The 17,233-nt window shown below is 36.9% G+C and overlaps 2 protein-coding genes across 2 annotated transcripts; both read left to right on the top strand.

Moving 5' to 3' along the window:
* Positions 1-336: 336 nt before the first annotated feature.
* On the top strand, positions 337-10,157 carry LOC100888777. The gene is made up of 4 exons (XM_030973417.1): positions 337-513; positions 3,493-3,837; positions 5,702-5,902; positions 7,999-10,157. The coding sequence occupies exons 2-4, from the start codon at positions 3,500-3,502 to the stop codon at positions 8,174-8,176; spliced, it is 717 nt and encodes a 238-aa protein (XP_030829277.1). The 5' UTR covers positions 337-513; positions 3,493-3,499; the 3' UTR covers positions 8,177-10,157.
* Positions 10,158-10,745: 588 nt separating this feature from the next.
* Positions 10,746-16,020, top strand: LOC115919112 (zinc finger protein OZF-like). Its single transcript, XM_031000222.1, has 3 exons — positions 10,746-10,827; positions 12,384-12,718; positions 13,363-16,020. Exons 2-3 carry the CDS (start codon positions 12,455-12,457, stop codon positions 14,749-14,751), a joined length of 1,653 nt encoding a protein of 550 aa, XP_030856082.1. The 5' UTR covers positions 10,746-10,827; positions 12,384-12,454; the 3' UTR covers positions 14,752-16,020.
* The last annotated feature ends 1,213 nt before the right edge of the window (positions 16,021-17,233 follow it).

The raw sequence follows: 17,233 nt of genomic DNA, 5'->3' as shown, positions 1-17,233 counted from the left end.
GAGAGAGAGGGAGGGGTTGGGGGGGGGGGTGAGAGAAAGCTGTGGGAATCCCAACGATGTATTCCATTACCGAAAATGTTCTATGTGGGTGAAATTATACAACCTGTGTGGCTTTTCAAATTCATTTATAATAATGGCGTAAATTGTTCTCAGTCATATAATAGGCAACAAATAAAATGATGTTTTATAGAAAAAAAAGTGCCATGTAATATCTTTTTCCCCCTCTTTTAATTCACTGCACCCCGCTGAAATGGAATAATCCACTTCGTGTCTGATGCAGGATAATAATAATACTTATTGCATATTAATCATTAAAAAATTAAGGTTTAAGGAAGGAGCGTGCATAATAGATAGCTAGAGCTAGCTACATGTACGTAGTGATTCCCCGGAGTAATTCAGTATTAGCAACAGTGTTCCACATGTTATAGATTTAACTATCGGATTTTCAAAATTCCTAAAAATGCAGGTTTGTTTGATCGTATAGTTCTATCATTATTCTGCTCTGATCTAATGGTAAGTTTACTTCGATTATTTTTTCTTTAGAGTCTAGTCATTGCTATTCCTTACTCAGATCTGCACTCTATCATTGTAAATTCATTGTAATTCGACTTTGCCCCATGATATTTGTTTTTTATTACTAAATCTATTTATCATTAATTTTATTTATCTAACAAGGGTAGGCTCCCTAGAGTCAAGTTGAGAAGTGATGATGAAAACAAATTGTTATCATTCAGATGAGTTAAACTTGACAGAACAAAAATCAGTCTATTTCGTTCGACGCTGAGACCACGTCTTACTAGGAAGTTGAGCGTCAATGTTTTGCCCTTTGGCCACATCTTAATTAAAGGGAAAGTCCACCCCCAAAATAAGTTTGTTTCGATAGAGGCAGAATAAGAAGAAAATCAGGTGAGTGAAAGTTTGAGCAAATTCTGAATGAAAATAAGAAAGTTATGAATTATTGAAGTTGTGATCAATCAAATACAAATTGGCAACTCTGTGACTTATTATACGAGCTCTCCTTCATTTGCTTTGTGCATAATATTCCATAAAATCATGTTTTCTTCGTTATTGCAGGGGGAGTATATATAGAAACATAATTTGCAATTATTATATTTAGGGTGCATGTATGGTTGGAATTTTTCTTGAGGGAAAATGAAAATTTTAGATTTTTTTAGTACTGAGCAAATGGAAGTTGAGCTCGCATGATACGTCATAGAGTTGCCAATTTGATTGATCACAACTTCAAAAATCCTAACTTCCTTATTTTTAATCGGAATTTGCTCAAACTTTCACTGACTTGTTTCTCTCATTTTTCTACTCCTATTAAAACTAACTTAATTTCAGGGTGGACTTCCCCTTTAAACTTAGTGCTTGAAGGGCAATCCAACCCTTGTAATAACATTTTGTCTATGAAAGTGGAAACATTTGGGAAACAGACCGGCGAAAGTTTGAAATAAATCGGACCAATAATACATAAATCTATGAATTTTTGAAATAATTATGAGATCACTATCTCTTTGAGACGGTAATTTGGTCAGTGGATTGTATGGGGCACTACTCAAAATATATTATGGATAGGCAGTATAGCATATTATAAAACGTCCTCCAAAGATAAAAGACCCCTACATACAAAAGAGTCATACATTCTTTGGGGTCTAATTTTATTCAAACTTACACCAGTCTCCTTCTCTGATTTGTCTGCTTTTGTCTAGGCTCTATAAGTAATTTGCTATCAGGGTAGGATATTCCATTTGGCCGTATAAATTGCATTTCTTTTTATACCAGGTCTCTTTAATATAAATACTACCAAATGTTCTGTTTGTACTTGCCATGCCAATGACAAAACTTAATAACAATAATATACTGTTTTGAAGAGCTTAATTCCAAAAGGAGCTCATTCCACTTTTGATATGACATTGTTCACTTAAGTACCCGCCCTTCAACAAAATTATTTACCTAAATTCTGGGAGCAATTATGAAAAAATGCACCTTCTACTATCACTTTTCCATAGACGCCTGTACAAAATCTGGTAAACAATTCATTTTTTTCTCTGAACTTACAAAAATGGATTTAGCCCCTTTTGGAATTAAACTCTTCATATATTATTATGTGCTAATTACTTCAATGTATTTTTGTTGCAAGCACAATCATCTTAGAGCACCCAAGAATGCTCCCCCTTATAGGGCCTATAATGGCTTAGTTTCTAGTATAATGTTGCACATATCGAATTTATAACATTAGTAACCAAACTTAAGAGAGAAATTGTTAATTGGAGTTAATGAACAGGTATAGCATAGAGCATAGACAGATATTCTTTTGTAAAAATCACCCTTATGTAATAGTTTCTGGGAGATATCATCAATGAGGCCAGTTTCTATATTTGCGATGTTTGTTGTTTGGTTGTACAGTGGCACTGACCATCACCAAGACGGTAAATGCTTGATTTAACATTGTGATGGACAGGAGATGCCGTTGAACCTTTGCACAATGCAAGGCTGAAGGATCTGGCGTACGTTTTATGACATTTTTTTGATAGGCCCCTTAGTCTAAAACAAAGCTCTCGGAATATGTCTTAACAAAATCTTTGGGTATCAGTAATTAATTTAACACGATCCCATAATTGCACCTCCCAATATTCTGCTATCGGTCTTTCATTAATGATTCATGAATCGGGTTAAAGATGTGCTCTAGGATTTCATCTGCCAAACCCAATGGCAATTGCTGAGTTTTTTTAATTGATTATTGATACACACAGATTTTATCGCCTTGATTTATTGTTCAAAAGCGAGCATCATCGTAAGAATAACATTCAAACAAATTTCTTAAAATTTAACTTACTCCAAGTTAATCTTAGTTATTAAACACATAGTAGTACTGACGTTATAGTGAAAAAATTATCGAAGGCGTCACGCTTTAAGTTACGTTGTTACCGTTTACGTTTACACGTTAACTAATTACCTCCAAATAAGCCCATAGTACCGTATGTTACTAAATTTTAGACCCGACGCTGGGCATGAACTTTTGTTCAAAATCTGTTTTATATAACATAGAAAGTTAGTCCAATGTCTTAGTTTTTCTTCGTTAAATGGGATCTAGCTCAGACTCGGGTTCGAGCTTTACTGAATTAGTAGAATACGGTCCATTATGATTTACCGAAGGTTGTATGTTGTTAGTCTTTTAGGTCAGGTAAAGTCCCTCCATTATCCATTGCAATTCCAATCATCCATACATTTTCCAATTGTCTTCGTGAGGAATAATTTCATGTTTTGTTTATCAGTTTATTATTTTCTTTTATTCATTTGTTCATTCATGTATTCCTTTATTATATATTTTATTTCCATTTGATTGATCAATAATTTCTGTATTTATCTATTTTTTGTTTGTTATCCAATTATACATCATTTGATCTTAACTGCATGTATGCATCTAAGTATTTATTGATTGAAATGTGTTCATTCGTTCATTCATTCATTCTTTGCTTATCGTTTAAGCTTCATCATGGGTGCATCGCAATCTGCAACTTTGGTCCAAGACAATGGAAGAGCTGCCAGTGAAGACACACACCAAGCGATCTTGCGTCAAGAGATGTCACGTAGATCTATCCACAGTGCTCACATTTCATCGAGGTTTACTTCTCGGACGATGAGAGGGTATGGGATTGCCCGATGCCGTATGTGTTCAAGGAGGTGGACAAGTCACCAGGCATCAGCAAAAATCGACTTGAACAACTTGACAGTCAAAGTATGGCGACAAAAATGCCAGAATTGCGATCAGTTAGTGGAGATGACCTTCAAGGAGGATGAATATAAAAGAATGGTCAACAACATGCTGGACAGGTAAGATTCTTCTTCTTATCCTTCGCGTAGCCAGGGGGCGGTGGGGGCGGTCGCCCCCCCCCAAAAAAAAACGCCGGCCAAACAAACAAAAAAGAGAAAGAAGAAAGGAAGAGGACGTAGGACGAATCGTCTTCTTCCTCTTATAATTAATGAAACGTCAAAGCTTCCGCGCTTCGCGCGTGAGGGGGGGGGGGGGCTGAATTCAGATATTCATATATATTTGGTTCCAAATTACAGCTTAGTAAAGTTAATATCAATTGCATTTCAATTTCTGGCCACATAATTCACTTGTCACAAACGTGTCGCAATCTCGGTGTTATGTTTGACTCACATATGACAATGTCTAACCAAGTTCTTAATATTTGTAGATCTGTAAGGTACCACTTGCGTAATATCGGTTTTATTCGTAAATATTCGTCCAAGTCTGCCACCGAAAAATTAGTTCATGCTCTGATTTCCTCCCGTCTTGATTTTGCCAATGCCCTCCTAATCAATCTACCCCAGAATCTAGTGTCCAAGCTTCAGAAGCTTCAAAACGTTGCAGCTCGTATTGTTTCTCTGACCACCAAGCGTACCCACATTTCCCCAGTTTTGCAGTCGCTACATTGGCTCCCAGTAAAAGATCGCATTGTTTTCAAAATTTTGTTGCTCACCTTTCATTGCGTTCACGGCTCTGCTCCTCAATACCTTATCTCTCTAATCCAAAACTACACTCCTGCAAGACCTCTACGCTCATCCACTTCCAATTTTCTTGTAACCCCCAAAATTACCAAAACGTGGGGGGAAAGATCTTTTGCATACTCTAGTCCTAAATTATGGAATGGCCTTCCTGAAGACATCAAAAAATGTTTATCCTCTGATTCTTTCAAAACTCATCTCAAAACATTTCTTTTCAAGTCTTGATCTTTTTTCCTGTTTACACGCGCCTTGAGCACTCCACAGAGTGGATTTGGCGCGATATAAGTTACATTATTATTATTATTATTATTATAAGGATTAAAAGTAGAGGACGGTACAACGAACTGTCTGCTTTCTCTAATAATTTAATGAAACGCCAAAGCTTCCGCGCTTCGCGCGTGAGGGGGGAGGGGGAACTGAATTTAGATAAGGATTAAGAGTCGAGAATGGTACAACGAACCGTCTTCTTTCTTTAATAATTTAATGAAACGTCAGAGCTTCCGCGCTACGCGCGGAGGAAGGGGAACTTTATTCAAACAAGGATTAAGAGTCGAGAACGGTACAACGAATCGTCTTCTGTCTCTAACAATTTAATGAAACGTCAAAAGAAACTGAATTTAGACACAGATTAAGAGTCAAGAACGGTACAACGAATCGTCTCCTTTCTCTAAAAAATTAATGAAACGTCAAAGCTTTCGCGCTTTGCGCGGGAGGGGGGGAACTTCCCCCTCCCTGCACCCATACCGCTAGGGAGCGCGCTTTGCATGCTCACTACCGCCCCCCCCCAAAAAAAAACAACAACAACAACAACAACAACAACAAACAAACAAACAAACAAACAAAAAACATAATCCTGGCTACGCGCTTGCTTCTTAAATAATTATATTTTCCTTTGACACCTGTTTAATTGATTAAGCATTCTAGATGATCTGATTTTTGAACAATAATAATAATACACTTCGTACTGTAAATTTGCACATGTCAACTGAAATTAATAAAAATTTCAGGTTTTCGACTAAAATTTATAATCAGTAGGTGAATTCAAAGCACATTGGAGACCTTCTGAGGACCTTAAAAAAAATTCGTTCTGTATATACGTGCAAATTATCGCATATTTATACCCTTTGCTTCTGATGGGCTTCTGCATGGTCCAATATAAATCCTGTAAATCGTATATAATCTTCAGATTAGAGCGACAGATGAGAGGGGAGACCCTCTCTAACCATGATGATGCCACCCGAGGAGGGCACGGTCCACCTCACCGCAAGGAGCTCTGTGAAGGATGCGATTGGGGATCTGGTGACTGTCGTGTCACCTCTCAGACCAATAGGGGATTCTCCGGCCAATCCAGTGTTCGTTCATACAGTGGAGATAACTCAAATTATAGGTAAGCAGAAGAGATATATATAAACTATTTAAAAAATGGTGTTCTTAAACAGTGACAATCTAAATTTTGAAGCGTGGAACTGTTACAGTATTCACTTGCCTGTCAATGGAAATGTGAGGATTCGAATCCCCGCAAGACTCTCATGCATGTCCTTTGGCACAATATCCCAGCCAGTTGTACATACGTATTATGTTTCGTTCATTTTGACTTTCAGTCATGGGTGTCGATCCCGGGGGGGGGGGATGGGGGGATATATCCCCCCCCCAATATTTCAGGTGGGGGGGATGGCCTGTACAATCTTCCCCTCAATAATTCACCATCAAAAAAAGAAAAAGAGAAAAATTAATGATGAGAGCCCGATGAGAGTAGTTAATGGTTATTACTCGCAAGATGACCATCAATATACACATTTTGCTATCTCATTTTCATAATACATACATATATAAATAGAAAACGAAGTAAATGAGACGACCGTATATGAGACAAGTATACATTTAATTCTCGCTCATACGGCTTCATCAGGAATTGATGAATTAATTCAATTTATTCAATCAACAGCATCATTGAAATGCAGTGCGCCAAATGCAAAGCCGCAGCGTTAAAAAGCAACGAAGTGCAAAAAAAGCAGAAGAGAGTGGGAGAGAGAGATAATAAGAGACAAAAAAGGATACAGGCGCGTAGCCAGGGGGTGGTGGGGGCGGTCGCCCCCCCCCCCAAAAAAAAAAAAAAGAGAGAGAAAGAGGATAGGAAGATGACGTAGGAAGAAAAAGGATTAAGAGTCAACGAATCGTCTTCTTTCTCTAATAATCTAATGAAACGTCGAAGGGGGGGGGGGGACTGAATTCAGCAAGGATTAAGAGTCGAGAATGGTACAACCAATCGTCTTCTTTCTTTAATAATTTAATGAAACGTCGGTGCTCCTGCGCTTTGCGCGGGAAGGGGGAAACTTTCCCTCCCTGCACCCACCCCCTAGGAGGTGCTCACTACCGCCCCCCCTAAATTAAAATCCTGCCTATATGCTTGAGAGGATAATAACCCAGGTAGCAAGCCCATGTGGGACTCACATGGGTCCCATATTCTCTAAAATGTTATCTTTATTGAGGGTGACTTGAAAAAGTTAATAACTTGTAAGGGAGGGGGTGCAACCTGCCACACGCCTCTACCTCTTGGTTGCTTTGATCCATTGCCGAAAATATTTTGGCACCTATCATCCCCCCCCCCCCAACCGAGGATACAAATCGACACCCTTGCTTTCAGTTAAAACGTTTTATGTTAGAATCCTTGTCTGTCTCTATATGTCCTTTGGCAGGACACTTATTGGCATTTTCCACTTCATGCTACCCAGTTATATACATAATATACATGATTAATACTTAAGCGCTTCATATTGGATTACTGAGGTGCATGTTTATAATGGGAGTATAATATACCGTAAAGCGGTTTGAGCAGTAATAACAACCGGAAAGTTATTAATTAATACTTTCATAAAAAGTCTACGATTAACACCAATAAACTAATCAATTTATTGATTTGGCATTTCAGTTGATGTATGGCAATTACATTTGAGCTAGATAATTTTCCATTTCATAACTAGTATTATATATCTTTTTACCACCTACATTTAACTCCTTGCTGGGTTCCCGCAAGTGCAGTCTGTTTAAACATGAACATGGTTTAAGGAAAGACTATATATTATATTAGGTCAATAGTTTTTTGCTAAGCTATGAGATGATATTTTTTGACAACTAATTCCAATAATCAGTTAACGTTTTACCTTCATCTCATCTGGAAAATCCATCTTGTATGAAAACACTTTGTCCGGTTGATACATGAACAATAACTTATGAAGGGCAAAGGCTAAATTTACATATTTCTTTTACTTCTAGTGGTCCTTTATTCTGTTGATGGCATATCTTATTTTTTCTAACATTGTCTGAGCTCTTCCAATTTTTATATGTAATCCTTACAGCACGATGACAAATTAATCGCGTTTTAGATACTTAAGTCACTTGAGAGCAGAGACGCATTGTTCTACCTTTTATTTACCATTTACTTTTATCAACAATTACTCCAATTTCATATTTTCATTTTGACAGAGGCGGGAGTAGTGGCGGCGGCGGTGGGAATGGTGATGGTGATAGTGACACTGGCCGTATAGTAGTTGGCTCCATTGCATTAGGAGTTGGACTTCTTGCTGTCGGAGGAGCGTTGGCATACGCCTTCTCGAGTTATAACGAGAAGGAAGAGCAGAAAAAGAGAGAAGGAAAGAAATAGCAAATCCATCGATAATAAATTACATTTCATATACTCTATACCCATGAAGTTTGAATATATAATATAACAATGACAATATCGAATTATTGATAGATAACGTTTGTATTTTAATTTTCAAGAGAAAGAGTCACAGAGATTTATTAATAACATTTCCGAGGAAGATGTAAATTTGACCTGTTAAAAATAAATAATATTGTCATAATCGTGTCATGAAAAGACGGTAAGAAACAAACATTTTAAGTTAGGTTAATTATAAAGAACGTTGATTAGTGGCGGACCCATACCATACCAGGTTTGTGTAGGAGTGGGGAGGGGTGGGGGGTCAAGTCCAGAAATGTTTTTTGTTGTTTAATTCATAAGTCATTTAGTTTACTGTTTTAGTTACAAAGTTATCTGACGATGCAGAGAATAAAAGGTCATCGGCCCAGATGCTTCTTCTTTTCTTCACCCCTCCCCCTTCCTTCTGGTTCTGGGGTACTCCCTTGATCCGCCGTTGTTAACTGTAGACGTGGAATCTTCAGTGAGTGACATATTGTGATAATCTTGTGAAATACTGTAAAAGATTTGAACAAAATCAGCTGTGCAGTTTACTAAGTATAATATAAATTATGACAGATCTATGACTATATAGGTGAAGAGATTAAATTAGTTAAATAACATGAACAATAAAATTGATATGCATTTACGATTTGGGGCATCACGTTTTCAAAAGGAAAACTATCTAATTGTTTTTTAATTTCTACGGATAGGTCTATGGCCTAAAACATTTGTGGTATCCCTCAAGTCTTATTTTGTGCTTGTCTGTTCGATATCGGAAGTTTGGGGTTCATTCAATTTTGCACTATAGGCTAAAACAAACCACATATAAATGTATATTATATTTTTATTTACATTATTGTATGGTTATTGTGAATGTTTCAAAACCATGGTTCAGCTTTCTTTCAGTAGATATGTATCTTGATTTCTTTGATTTTTGGGGTCATGATAATGTTTACATTGATTGTTCTGTTGAAAACTAAAATAAATCTTATTATCATATGTCATTGTTTTACTATAATTTTGTACTAGATACACGTAATCAAACTAAAAATAAATAAACTGTCGCTCATGTGCAAGTTTTAACCTTGTAAAACATATAAACCAAGCAAACACTGACAGCAGCTGCTTATCAACTTTGATGATTATGTTTTCATGTTGCACTATCTTGGTCAGATATGAATGTTAGTTGGTATATTAATATTTATTCGACATTTATGTTAAAGTCACAGGAAAATATTAAGAAGATTACAATTCCAGAAGTAAAAGGGCGTATAGGAATAAAGTCGCCCAAAGAAACAGTTAAGGAATTGCAGTATAAGCGGGAGAGAACAGAGAGAAGGGGTGTATAGCGGACATAATGAATAAGATGAAGAAACAAAATTGTATTATTCAATTTTGATACTCTAAAAAGTGGAAATTTTGTGTTTTGATGAAAAATAATCCAATGGCATTCTCAACTCTACTGAAAAAAAATCTTATTATCTTAAGATACATGTATTAAGATTTTGGGCTACAGATTGCCAACAAATTCAGAGAGAAAAAAGCCCATGATCGAAACCAACAAAATTTTGAGTGATTTAAATGTCACATACCAGCAAGAATATCATTATCTGCACCTCTCTCTCTCTCTCTCTCTCTCTCTCTCGCAAAACCAGTTGCCAGTACACCATCTCCCAACTCTTGTCGGTTTAAGATTCCGTCCGAGTTGTATAATAATCAATATAATCGTTCTGTTTGGTTCTCACTGTAATATATAATCTGTAACTTTTGTTTTGCCATAATTTGCTTACATTTAGCTGAGCACTGTGTTTATTTGATATCATTAACTTACATTCTGTTTTGCTTTCATTGTTATTCTATTCGAAAGATTATGAATTAATTATTGAATGACGAAATAAAATTGCTTTATAAGCAACGCAACCGCTGTTGTTTGTTAAAATAACATATGCGTACATTTTTGGGTGTCGATATCATTTGCATTTGTTTGTTCTTTGTTTTTAGATTTTGTTTCTATTTAACATCCTCCTATTATATATATATATATATATATATATATATATATATATATATATATATATATATATATATATATATATATATATTTGTAATCCCATTATTTCAGGGTGTTATTTCAATAGACTATCAGAATTGAAGTTGAATTTTAAACTAACCGATGAGCGCATATATGAAAAATACTCCCCAGTTCCCTAAGCAAAGAGAGAAGACCTTATCTCAAGTGCAATGCTCAGACGGAAACAAAATACAAGTCTTCTACATTTGATTTTATAGAGGCACGTAGTTTGCTCAAATATAAATACACTGTATAATAAATAGGTCTCTTGAATTTCGGTTTGATTAATTTAGTTTATATTATATTCATAAGCCGAGAATGGAGCTCGGTCACTTCCCGCAACCCGGGCACAGATGCCACCGAGCAACTTTGATGCCTCCAAAGAGGAAGATTTAGGCCGGAAAAATTCACATGCCTATTTGTCCACATTGAAACTTCAAGGGTACCATACTACTCCCGACAAAATACGAGTGACCATACGATAAGCGGCTAGGTTCAAACGTTTCGTTCAATAATCACTGGCAAAACAAAGAATTATAAGGTAAGGGACTAAGGTTCTTTGTAAATTAATATAAATCGACATTTGAGCACATTTTTTTATATACCACTAGACAATTTATATGCGTTTATTTACGTTTGAAAATGTATTATTGTATAGGGGAATTGCTGGCAATAGGTCGGCAAATATATCATTGACCCACATATAGAAATTAGTGTTTTTAAAAAGGCTCTGTCATGTCACGCATACAGATATAGATCTAGGTGCATTACGTACGTAAAAAGCTGTGCTATTGATTCTCAACATTTCAAACACCACTGTACCAAACTCAACTGATTTCAATCAAAATGTGTACTTTAGTGACAATTAATGACACCTAAAGAGCAGTAAAATAATATTTTTTTAACTTACAGATGTTAGAAAGAACAATTTAACATTCAAATTGTGAATGTGAGTCTCCATCTAGGTCTACTGTCAAACTTGCAAAACAGCCGTATCGGCATAATTGTGTGCATTTGTGTGTTATGAGTGTATTGACTATTCATGTATTCAAATGCTGCCTATTAACACGTAGTGCAGTCTATGCTTTGCTGGAGTGTGTCATGTCGCATCAGCGTAGCTCGCAGCGACATGCAACACAAGGTCAAAGTCATCGGTCAATGAAACAAGCTTGTAAAATATGCCACTCATCATGCAAATGGGACCAAACCTAGGTTGGAAACTTTGAATAGATCATTATATGTAATGACTTCACTACTGCACGGTAAAAAGGAACACTAAAATTCATTCAGATTAAAGATACTAGGGTAGCACGCCCGGAATTCGGTAACTTAAGGGGAAATCGCTCACATTTTGAATTTGTACCTCCTTTATTTGGCAATCTACACATCAAAAGAAAAGAAAATTAATCCTCTAACAGGATTTTAAAGTCACTTAAATCATAGAATGATGCTAAGCAAAATATTTCCAAAAGAAGAAAGAGCAGTTTCTGCCCAGTATTCGGTCGCACCGTCCAGAATTCGGTCACACGATTTTTGCGTTTCTCTGTTGACAAGGAGCGAAGCATATTTCCCCACTATTTTCACACAATTGCGCGACAAAGCACTGAATGTCGGTGTGTTGACCAATTACTGGACGAGTGCTACCGCATAGCAAGGATAATGTATAAATACCTCTTGCACATCGGCAAGTGCGTCATTTGAAAAATTCACTGCAATGAGCGAACACGGAAGAGCTCCTCTTCACACACATACTAAATTCATCACACCAGCACATGTAGTTGTGTCACAATAGGCTTCTACATATGGCTATGCATGTTAGCGCATGTGCTAACAGAACCCAGAAGTGCAGAAAGTTGTGCGACACTGACCAATTTCAAGTTAAGTTGGAGATCTTTCCGGGGCAAATTTTTTGTGGGCGCCACTGTCCGGCTGTCGGGCAGCCGATCATTTAAACCAAATGCGGCCATCGTAAGCCCCACTTTGTGTGCTGAAAGTGATTTGAGTGAGTGTGTGGGTCAGAATTTTTTTTTACTGAGATGGTAAACCAGTCACTAGACCTACATATAATTTGTGACATGTCTTTCTTTTTTTACACAGAGTTCCAATGCTGTAGACCGTGATTATTTGATGATACTGACGTCGCAAAGTTTCTTCATCACATAGCCAACATGGATCCCCCTCACCAGGCATTCAATCATAGTGACCACCCTTCATACAGGATATCAACAGGGGAATATACAGGAAGGCATGCTCAAACTAATGTTGGATCTTTGGCACATGTGGAACACATTCCCCAGACCATAGCACCTGCAGCACAGCATACACATGCATCTGGCATGCCCTATGTGGTCCCATGGGGAGAACATCAATTTCAACCCAAAAATGAAACTACCTTTAAGGAAGAAAGTGACTCACACCAGCACGTTGCAAAGGTATGTTATTTACTTTATTAAAATGTGCACATTAAAAAGTTTTTTTTCAGGAGGTCAGCACAATACTGATCATGCAAACAGCCATTACCTGACATAGCACAATACAACAATATGTAGATTTTGTAAAATTAACAGATTTCTTTATTTTTTATTTATAAAATGAGGGGCATTTATTAACATTTGTGATACATATCTTACAGATTTCTGAGAAACATGTACGTTAAAAATGTTATTTGATGTATCTGCATTGACAGTGGCTCCAAGATATAATTTGTAGAAGTATATTTGTATATTTGAAATTAGTGTATACACTGAAATCAGATATGAAATTGGGTTCTATGAGTATGACACATGCTCCACTGTCCACCTCGATGTTGAACTTGAATACTATACTTAGACCTATAACCCTAAACCTCTAAACCATATATATGTACATGTAGCGGCTTTGTAGCCTCATAAAATTGAAGTTGAAGGAGGTTATCAATTCAACGCATGTGTAGTTTGTATAGTATATTGTTAACACAAGTGTAAAATATTTTAGTAAATTGCAACGACGGCCAAAAATAACTTGGATGTAGATACTAAATTCCTAGCTTGATACCTTGCCTAATAACAATTATAAATATTTGCAATTTCTGTTCCAGGTTGATGCCCATGACCAGGAATGGCCAGATGAGAAATCTCCAATTCCTTCGAGTAAACCCAAAGTCAAAAGTAAAGAAGAGACTCTGCCTTTGGATTTGGCTGAAGAAGAAGTGGTGAGCAACTTTGTTCCTCTCTCATGGACTAAGAACTCCAAACCTCATACAATATCCAAGTCAGAGGATGATGTCAAAAATTGTGATTCCACAGAGAACAAGCGTGCCAAAGACCAGAAAGCTGAAGAAGAGCTTGCAGCTATTCATGCCTTCATGTCTGTGGAACCTTCTGGATTTACGTGTATTCAGTGCGGGCATGTTGTCCACCGTAGCCAGCTTGCAAAGCACATCCGCATGCATACTGCTGACAGGCCTTTTAAGTGTGATGTATGTAAACGAGCCTTTCGTCAAAAGTCAAATCTGATCGTTCATATGCGGATGCATACAGGTGAACTTCCATTCAAATGCGATTTTTGCGATAAGGCATTTCGTCAGAAATCTATTCTTGTGACCCATGTCCGCACCCACACCCGAGAGATGCCTTATAAATGTCATCTCTGCCCAAAGGCATTTACACAAAAGTCCAACCTAGTGGAGCATATTCGTGTCCATACAGGTGAAAAACCCTACAGGTGTCCAGAATGTGACAAGGCATTTGCTCAAAAATCTAACTTGGTTGTTCACATCCGCAGCCACACAGGGGAGGCTCCATTTAAATGTGGGGCTTGTGCAAAGTCCTTTCGGCAAAAGTCAATATTGACCACTCACATGCGAACGCATACCGGTGAACTGCCTTTCAAATGTCAACAGTGTGAGCGTGCCTTTGCGCAGAAGTCCAACCTGGTTGAACATGAACGTCAGCACACAGGTGAGAGACCCTTTGTCTGTCTAGAATGTGATAAAGCCTTTATCCGTCACCAGGATCTCCTTCAGCACATGAGACAGCATACAGGCCGCAAACCCTACGATTGCGGTGAATGCGGTAAGATGTTCAGTCGTAAAAAGCATGCAGAGAAGCACGTTCGTTCGCACATCAAGCATCATTTCAACTGTGGGGTCTGTGGCCAGGGTTTTATGGATGAAAACCTGATGGTGATCCATCTCACTACCCATTGTCATTGTCATATCTGTGGCATCAGTTTCAATTCCAAGGAAGATCTGACAGAGCATTGCAGGCTTCATGCCATGGGCATGCCAGACAGTGAGGAGGTACAAGCCAAAGTCCAACACAGCAAGGCCACTGTAACACAGAATTCTCACACCAGCTCCCAGGTCCCCTATGTTGATAGAAGTTCAGATTATGCAAGTACCAGCAAGTCTTTGGAAAATAAACAACCCGATTCATTAAATACCAACACGGTTTCTCCACCTTCATCTCATCAAACTGCTCATTAGATTTTAGGGCATAATTTCCTAATTTAAAATCCAATTTGTGGATGAAGAAAAAAAAATCTGTCAACAAAATGTCACTATGCATGAAAGAAAAACAGAGCAAAACAAAAATATGGCATGGATATTGGGTGCTGATGCAGTTATTATTGCTAACATTATTTTCAGTAGGTAGTGCATACCTACATGTAACCTAATTTTACATACCATCTTCAGTATACATGTAGTCCTTATTTTCATACATTTCACCAGGGTTTTTGTCACTTTTGTCAGGCATACAAGTGAAAATATCTCTTTGTTGTATCAAGAGATCTATAAATGTTTGTTCACATATGCCGTTGTAAACCACTCCTGTTTTTGTTTACAAAATTAGTTGCAAGGGGGAATGAACAAAGGAGCCGAGTGAACCAGGTTCTTCGCTTACCGTACTCACTTATCCATGTGTATGTGAAGTGCAGTACCCTGGTTTACAACGGCATATATGAATAAGCTTCAGTATTCATAAATCCTGAAAGATTATAGAAGAAGGTATTATATCCTAGGGTTCTCCAAATTTTACTTGGGAAAAGTTCATTTTGAAATCAACAATTCAGCTGTTGAAGATATATGATAACAAATTTTAAAACTCAAAGTGCTAGGGGCAAGTTAATGTACAGCTGTTCCATCAACACCATGCATGTGCAGCTGGTATGATTTGTAACAATGGTATTAGAGATTTTTTAAATAAATATTTTGTATACTGGTAGTTCCAGTAAGCTTGTACTGTTCTAATGCTTCTAAGAGTCATCAAAGATTATAAGTCGTTTTTTACTAATTAACTGGTAATAATATTTTATGTGAATTATTGTTAGGAAGCAATTGTGACAATTGTACTACAACATGATGTAATTGTGGTTGGCTTGTACTTCGCTAAATTAGAAGTACCACACAGGCATATTTTTATGCCTCCGCCACTGGCGGTGGTGCCGGAGACATTATGTTTTCAGGTTGTTTGTCCGTCCATCCTGCTTTTTGTTACCGTGATAACTCAAGAACCATCACATGGATTCTAACCAAACTTGGATCAAGTATGTGTGAGCATGCAAAGATGAACTGAATAGATTTTGGGTGGACGCGATCAAGTGTCGCAGGGTCATAAAAATGCTAAAAAGTATCTTGTTTCTGTGATAACTTGAAAAGTGTTAAGCAATTCAAACCAAACTTGCATGAAGTATGTATTAGCTTGTAAGGATGGACTGATTAGATTTCAGGTGGCAGAGGTCATAGGTCAAAGATTACATGGTCATAAAAGTGTTTAAAAATGCAAGAAAACAGCTCATTACTGCGATGACTTGATAAGTGTGAAAGCAATTCACATATGACATATGTATGATCATGGAAGGATAAACTTGATATTTGGGTGGATAAGGCTTAAGGTCAGAGGTCACAGAGCTTGAATAGCATTTCTACTTTCAAACTTGGATGAAGTATTCATGAATGAGCATGCAATGTTAAACTGATTACCGGTAGATTTTTGGTGTAAATGATCAAAGGTCACAAGGTCATAAAAGTGTTTAAAAATACCAGAAAATCTTGTTACCTCAATAATTTGAAAAACATTGAAGCAATGCAGACCAAACATTTATGAAACATGTAATGGATGCAAGGATGAACTGATTCGTTTATGGATGTTCATGTAATAGGTCATAGGTGAAAGATCAAAGGGTCATGAAAGTGTCAAAATTCCCAGAAAATATGTGATAACTTAGCATATATCAAAGTAATGTCAACCATACTGGGCTCAAGTACATGTTTATGTACGTGTATATGTATGTATGAGCATGAAAAGATTAAATAAAAAGATTTTGGGTTTGTGAGGTCACATTCTGAAGGTAATATGTAGAGGCATATAGAAACCCAGTCACCTCCATCTCGTTTAATATTAATTTACATACTATGACTTAATTCAAGACATAACGGTAATCTAAAGTGGAGTGAATGTACATGTATTTTTAAATGCATTACATTCATGTAGAATATGTGTATTGTTATCTTTATTTTACAGATTCTATAATTTACATGTGTGCATAGATGTTGAATGGATATGTAGAAAATGTACCAAAAATTAAATGACATGTACTCAAAGAAACAATGTAAATTAGGTCCAGTTAACTCATTTTTTATATTTTCTCCATGGTTAATGTAAGTGTATGGTGTTGAAGCCTTTAAATATGTAATAAAGAGCGGATTATTCAGAATGCAATAACCTTCCCCCCCCCCCTTTTGTAAGCATTTGCACATATTTTTGTTTCCCTCATTGAGGTTCGAAATTGAGTGGTGTCTATTTGATGGTGTTGTGAAAGGTCTGTCCCCAGATGTAAATAATCATATCTGAGTAATAAACATCTTTAAAAACCCAATTACACACACATTGGACTAGGTACGTTCCCAACACATTAGCTTTTGTTCATCAAGTTTAGCAATCAATACATGAATGTCACAATTACCT

The sequence above is a fragment of the Strongylocentrotus purpuratus genome, unplaced genomic scaffold (assembly GCF_000002235.5).
Source record: "Strongylocentrotus purpuratus isolate Spur 01 unplaced genomic scaffold, Spur_5.0 spur5_scaffold_6, whole genome shotgun sequence".
NCBI classification, from domain to species: Eukaryota; Metazoa; Echinodermata; class Echinoidea; order Camarodonta; family Strongylocentrotidae; genus Strongylocentrotus; species Strongylocentrotus purpuratus.
This window is presented reverse-complemented; position numbering and strand designations above follow the sequence as displayed.